The sequence below is a fragment of the Aulonocara stuartgranti genome (assembly GCF_965226115.1).
Source record: "Aulonocara stuartgranti genome assembly, chromosome: 14".
In the NCBI taxonomy this organism is placed as follows: Eukaryota; Metazoa; Chordata; class Actinopteri; order Cichliformes; family Cichlidae; genus Aulonocara; species Aulonocara stuartgranti.
This window is the reverse complement of record NC_138950.1, coordinates 39101412-39108724: the sequence shown is the minus strand read 5'-3', so window position 1 is coordinate 39108724 and position 7313 is coordinate 39101412. Positions and strand designations below refer to the sequence as shown.

General features: G+C 42.3%; 1 protein-coding gene across 1 annotated transcript; it reads right to left on the bottom strand.

Annotated features, from left to right (window-relative positions):
• Nucleotides 1-3129: 3129 nt before the first annotated feature.
• Nucleotides 3130-6092, bottom strand: LOC309687022 (zona pellucida sperm-binding protein 3-like). Its single transcript, XM_082501690.1, has 8 exons — nt 5549-6092; nt 5338-5456; nt 4218-4321; nt 3978-4152; nt 3689-3791; nt 3529-3611; nt 3354-3451; nt 3130-3241 (listed from the first exon to the last, which is right to left on the bottom strand). The coding sequence occupies exons 1-8, from the start codon at nt 6044-6046 to the stop codon at nt 3192-3194; spliced, it is 1230 nt and encodes a 409-aa protein (XP_082357816.1). The 5' UTR covers nt 6047-6092; the 3' UTR covers nt 3130-3191.
• Nucleotides 6093-7313: the final 1221 nt, after the last annotated feature.

Sequence of the window (7313 nt, the reverse complement as noted above, 5' to 3'; positions counted from 1 at the left end):
AGCGGCCGCCGGTCCGAGTGTCAGGTGAAGTGCAGATATAAACCAAGTTTAGATGGAGTTTATTTTCGTTGACTTTTTACAGTCAGTTACAGTAACTCGTACTGCGTGCTAGCTAGCATGACGGAGTTTCTATACAGCTGGGTGGTGCTATGATGTTACTGATAGTGAACTTTATTTTATTCATAAGGTTAGTAGAGTTGCCAACCGCTCCTTAAAAAAATGGAATGGTCCCTCATTCAGAGAAAATATTACACGTTTGGTGTTGAGCTGAGAAGAGACGCAGTTTGTCCCGGACTTTAGCTATAATGAAAAAAAGACACAAAGCTGGAGTTATTCTGTCGTTACGCTGCAGCTGCCTCTTCTTCTCTCATTCTCTCCTCCTCCGTCTCCTGTTTCTACTTCAATTATGAAACTGATCAATGATCAGCTGATCGTCTCTCTTGTTTATTTATCGCCCACTTTGCGCCGAAAGAGGAAACCAGCGGATGTCGCGCTAAACAACAGCAGCACGTTTAAGCTTGATCAGCTGTTGTTAGAATTTATTTAATATTAATTTCTAGTATCAGCTGATGTTTGCTGGAGCCACAGCTGTAAAGCTGCTGGTCAGGATGGTTTGGTTATGTGGTGAGAGGGAAACATGAAGATGAAACCAGGAGATGTCCTTACTGAATCATCAGAGCTGAACAGGTGATGGAGAAACAGGTTTACCTTTTAGGTGACATGGATGAGTTGAAGTTATGAACTGTTTCTGAGAGACAAATAACACCAGGATCCTTTTCTAAGTAGCTGACAGCTGGTAACTGTGCAGGGGCGGGTCTAGCAAAGTGTTGCCAGGGGGCCAGGTAGGGCATTAACAGGGAGAGGGGGGCACAAAGACATACTTTTCTTTCTTATTCTCATTTAAAATGTCTCACTTTTATTAAATAATTATCTGAACCTTCAATTCAATTCAATTTTATTTATATAGCGCCAAATCACAACATAAGTCGCCTCAAGGCGCTTCATAGATACAGAGAAAACCCCATCAATCATATGACCCCCTATGAGCAGCACTTTGGCGACAGTGGGAAGGAAAAACTCCCTTTTAACAGGAAGAAACCTCCGGCAGAACCAGGCTCAGGGAGGGGCGGGGCCATCTGCTGTGATTGGTTGGGGTGAGAGAAGGAAGACAGGATAAAGACATGCTGTGGAAGAGAGACAGAGGTTAATAACAGATATGATTCAATGCAGAGAGGTCTGTTAACACATAGTGAGTGAGAAAGGTGACTGGAAAGGAAAAACTCAATGCATCATGGGAATCCCCGGCAGCCTACGTCTATTGCAGCATAACTAAGGTCATCCGTAAACCAAAGTTTTAATCTGATGTAAAATGTATAGAAATCACACATATACCAACAAGACTGTACATCACTGTCACAACAGCGTTTGTTTTCATTCAAAGGCTTTATGGCTTTAATACCTGGGGGGCCGGTCTCTAGTCAAAATGCCCGGGCTGATTTTTTTGTCCCAGTCCAGCCCTGGGCACGACACGCAGTGACTTAATCTGAGAGGGTGCATTAAAAAATAAATGGCCGCACCAGCGGTGCACATCGCAAATCAGCTCGCACACACACATTAGTTGTGCCGCTTCTTAATGACGGTATCTTAACTAACAACCCCAACTACCAGATTCAACTTGTCATTGGCTAAAAATAACTTAGCCTACTGGTCAGAGGGACGTTGTTAGCTTTCCATATTCCAACACTTCAAAAGCTTCAGGAGCTGTCCGCTCAGCGCAGCATCAGCACCACGGAGATACATGGATACATCCGTAGACTCGAGACACAATGCGTCTTTGGGACTTTCAGGCGTTTGGACCAATGTTTTCTTTTCTGATCAAACCAGAAAGCTTTAATGAGCAGCTGGATTAGTCTCGCATTAACTGGCTGAGTTAATGCCAGTTAATGCAACATCGAAGCAGCTGGACTCCACAGCTGTGCGTGTTCATGGAGCTGCATGTTCACCTGCTGGACATCACTACCTGACAGGTTTAACTGTCTTCAGAACATTGCAGAGGCCTTATTGACAGTATTTGGCTCTACATATCTGTGTGAGCAGATTTTCTCTCACATGAGTCCTCAGGCAGCCTCTGAATGCTGGACACTCTGAGACCTGTGTCTCTGAGTGGGAGACCAGAGATCACATTAACATGTGTCTCTGTATTAACAAACATGCATTTCTTTCAAAATAGCTGATAACTATTCACTGACAGCTGCCAACATCTGCAAACAAATATAATCCTATAAAGTGGTTCTATATAGTGTCTAACTGTTAATATAGAGCGTTATTAAATTTATAGCTAACGCTATCATATGGCACACTGACCTCTGAGGAAATTTTAAATGGCACTCACCGTCAGAAAGGTTGCCGACCCCTGATCTTCAGCAATGACAGGGGCCATAGTACACAACCTGTGCAACACTGTTCACTTCAGGGTTACCAGTTATTTGGATTTTTAAAAGCCAGCTAAGATGCATCGATTTACTCAAACACTTCAGTAACATTTGTGTATTTTATTCTTTGATTCTTGTACAGCTCGACCTTTATTATTGCCGTTTTGTAAAAGCGCATTTTTAAAGTCTTCAACATTTGTCTTGTGTTTTAATCATTTCCTGTAATGCACTTTGTGACCGTCGTCTAAAAAGCACCATAAATCCATTCGTCCAGTGTCCTCACTACACATTTATCAGTCTTTTAAATGTGCTGCATGAATTTATTTGATGTTTGAAAGTTGAATAAGTGCCACTGATTTCTCATCCTTATTCATCGGTAATAGTTTCTTTGCAACAAGCATGAAATATGATATCACTTCCTCTTTTGCACATGTTGTGTGTATTTCCCCAAACTACTAACCAGCATGTGCACGAGTTCCAGAAACGACCGGCTGGATCAACAGTCAACTCTTGTTAGCTGCACTGCGAACTTCAGGGTTGGTCACCGTTTATTCATTTTTTGAGAACAGTTTCCAGAAATGTCTTCAGTGTTTCACTCTCTGCGAAACCATTTTAAAGAAACATCTGCTGGTTATGTGCACGTGCCAGCTTCAGTGTCAGTTTAGAGACGTCACAGCTTCAAATGAAGTTTCTTTTTAAAAAGTTTATTTATTCTCTTTTGTTACAAATGTGTAAAAAAAACAAAAAAAACAACATCTTTCACTCTACAACAATGGGGCCCACAGTCACTTCAGCTTCCCATCGCTCCACTTTAAAAAAAAAAAAAAAACAAAAAAAAAAAAAAAAACACATAAACGCAGTCATTTTGCAGTCAGGCATGAGAAATGAAGCATTGTGCACGTTCCTGCTGACATGCATTACCTGTGGCGTTGTCACTCAGGGCTCGGATCTTTCTCATTCCACAAGTGGACTCACAACAGGTACAGAACTCGTTCTTTCCATCTACAGCCATCCACATACTGTGGGAAGAGTCAGTGTCATGAAAGTCCTCTCGAAAGAATCAATGAATGAAAGATCTTCAAAAACGTTCTCATACCCCTCATAAAATGAGCATGCCTTGTTCTCAATGGTAACTGGGGCAGAAGCTGAGACGGCCTTCAGTAGGCAAGAGATATAAATCTGTTTAAATGAAATTAGGCCTCTTTATTTTAAAGTACACGACAGGGAGCATATATCATCAGCACACACTTACATACCATCCCCTGTAGACCCAAGCTGTGGATCGCGACCTGTAACCGGAGTTTATCAGGCTGAGATCGAGGCATGAACCTGGAAATGGTGTGCTGACCCCCCAGACACCTGTAGGAAAGGCAACACTCACACAGAAGCAGCCACACTCTGTGGGGACATGCTGGTGTGACACTTGAATGACACTCGCACCACACTTAAGGTGGATCAGATTATCAGATCAGGTCAAGCTAAGTGTAGAAAAGAGACATACTGATATAGTGTACTGTATCAAACTGCTGCCCATCCAGAACCTACCCGTCATTTATTAAAGCTTCTCTTCGTCCTGAAGTGAAGTCTGACTTTGTGGTAGCGACGCAGCTGTCCACCAGCACCCTGAGGGGGGTTGGAGTTTGTACCAAGACTGCTGCTTCCATGTGAATGACATCTACCAAAGCATATCTGGTGGACGTTCTCTCAAACTTCCAGTCATCTGAAGCAAAATTAGCCATTAAAGGTTTGCAAAGTCACAGTCGTGTTAATATTGCTGGGACCCACCAGTCATAAGTTTCAGAGAAAAATGCTGCTGTGTCTGTGCTCGCCTGGTAGCTTCACTGGACATCCAGGCAGGATGCTCGGGATCGCTGCTCGCACTGTGCTGCCTGAAATGTCAAAGTTAAGAGCAGTTTTTAGCATCACACCAATCATACTTTAAAAGTACACTAATACTTTAAACCTGCACCAGAAGGCTGTTGCTTTGTCATCCATGAATCTGCTGACAAAGTTATAAGTCACCAACAAACAAAAAGCCTACATACCTGGAACGTGACTGTATAAAAGCTACAGGATTTCTTTGATGCGTGGCTAAAGCATGGAAAGGTTCCATAAAAACATGTTCGACTAATTGCTGTAAAACCGACGGGCCACAGCTACACAGTCAGGTTAAAACAGCGTTGGTTTAAAAATTATTAGATCAGGTCAGTGAGCTTAAACATGCTATGTTGGTTAATATATCACCAAGAGCATCAGCCTGGAAAAAGGAGGAAATATGAAGTGCTAAAACTGCAGTACCAAGACTGGCTACTTTAGGTTGAACCCCGAACTCAGTCCCACACTCACACATTAAAATGTCCAGTTTTACAGCTCAAAGTGTGCCTGGGACAAAAGAGTTTCCACCTTAATAACATTTGTTCAGGGTGATTTTATTTTGAAACTAACGCATCCATCTGGATTTTTCTCTTGTTAAAAGATGGGGCATAATTCAAATCCATTTTATTTATATAGTACCAAATCACAACAGTCGCCTCAGGGCGCTTTACACTGTAAAGACCCTACAATAATACAGGGAAAACACCAACACTCAGATGGCCCCCTCTAAACAAGCACTTGGTGACAGTGGGGGGGAAAAACTCCCTTTACCCTTTCCTGGTTTCAGGCTGATGGGAGGAAGACAGGACAAGCACTGAAAGAACTAATGACAGGCCTCAACTCTAAAAACTTTATGTGACCACAGAAGACTTAATAAAAAGGCTTCGACTCCAGATTTTACATGGCGATGTGTTAGGACAGAGTTGGAGTCAGTGTTTAATTAAAGGCTGTTTTGTTGCAACACTATTCCTTTAATAAGGACCACCGTAAACTAAAGTGGGTGTTCAGTCTGTTCCGCATTTCTAGTCACCTCTGGTAGTGGCATTCAAGTCTAATGACAGCACTCTGGCTCCTCGTAATGCCGCTTCTGCCAAACACTTTGGGGTTGTAGGCCAGCGCAAAGGCATAAATGAAGGCATTTTCTGTCAACTAATGAAAAAATACAAAGTGTATTAAAAAAATGAATTTCACTTGTGTGAAAAGGTGATGTAACTGAATGAACAGAATAAAAAGGTTCATACCACTAGCTTGCTACCACAGCTGTGCAGCTCAGATTCAAAAACCAGCACATGAGACGAGTCATCAGTGTCAGTGGCTGAACAACCACCGAGGCTGATTTCTTCTGGCTTTATCAGCTTGCCGAGACCCAGCAAGTCCCGACTCACTTCAACAAAGATCTTACTTTCACCACACCTCACAGCAACGCGGTAGGCTGCCACTGGCTGCTTCAGTTCAAACTTGAAAGGTTTGTTCACCCGATCCACTGGATCTTCTGGAAATTTCCAGGAGAGGGGTTCAAGTGCTTGCTGGTTCTGCTTTGACTGGAGCTTTGCAGCTTGCTGAGCAGACTGACTGGAGTGCACTCTGTCAGGTTCTCCTGGAGCATCAGCTTCAGCCACAGCAGGCCTCTGTGCCTTGATCCCCAAGTGTGTTGGCACATTCAGACTGTGGAATCGAGCGTCACTAAGCCTGACCCATGCAAGTACGAAGCTAAATGCAACAAGCTGCCTGGCCCCCATGGTTGCAAACAGACACAGGTTTGTGCAGCCTTCTTAAGGATGAGCACTGAAGCAGGCTGACTCCTCCCTCTCCCTAATCACCTAAATCTCCTTCCACATGTGTGGATCTCACCCTGGAGGAAACCAAAGGAATTATATTTGTCTTATATTTATGTATTATATCCAATAATTAAGTATATTTATTATATTTATGTTTAGATAGATATTATAGATACTTAAAAACATAACAAATATTCTTGTGCAAAGTACTGATTCAACTTTTTTGCCCAAGTAAAAGTGCAAATGTACAGGCTCTGAAATTGACAGTAAGAAGATAAAAAGTAGCTCTTTGAAGAACGTTTGTACCGGCTGATTTTGTGCAAAGCTAACCGAACCTTGTACTATATTAATATAATAAAATCTTATGAGCACATGGGAATGCAAACTTTATTTCAGAGTAAATTCTGGTTTTAATACTAATGAATGTGCTCAGCTTGATCAGTTATAGAGAACATGAGCAGAGCAAAAGAGATTAAAAAAAACAAACGGCTCTATTTCCTGTTGTAGTGGGCGGCTTTGCATCCACACCTAAACAGGAAGTGGGATTCAGCAGGTGGAGGAACCCTAAAACTGGTTGTAGTTGCTCAGCCCAGTTAAAAGAAGCTTACAATCATTTCTGCTATGAGCTCCAGCAGATGTGCAGGCTGTGACCATCAGACTGTGCTGCTGCTGCTCTGAGGTGCACTGCTCTTTGTGAATTTACAATTCAAGATGTAAGCAGATGTTTTACAGGCTGACTAAACTTATGACAGATGAGCTAGATCGTGTCCACCTGAGGATTTAAGCTCTTCTTTCAGATACCGTTATATTTTTGTACTTTTTAGATTTGGAGTAATCGTGGGCAGGGATGGTTTCCCTGTTGGAGGTTGACAGTTCCAGGCTCCAGTCACTGATGTGTTTGTCTTTCAAGTCACCTTGAACTCTGCATGCTTTAGAAAATAGGTAAGTATTAGTACTGGACTTCTTTTTTATGAAGGTTTGAACTTTGAGAGTTTAAACAAGAGAGAAAAGTGTGAAAATGTTCATGCCTGTCTGAGAAAAGTGTATAAAGTGTGTAGTGACGGGTTTGACAGCCTTAAAACATCTAAAATAATTGTAAAAAATAAAGTTGGCTACTTTGTGGATTTCACCTGTCGTGGGTTATTTTAGGAACTCCCACGATAAGCGAGGGACCGCTGTGGTCGGTCACCTGCAGTTAGCAGGTGTGGGTTGCCTTAATTAGGTGCAT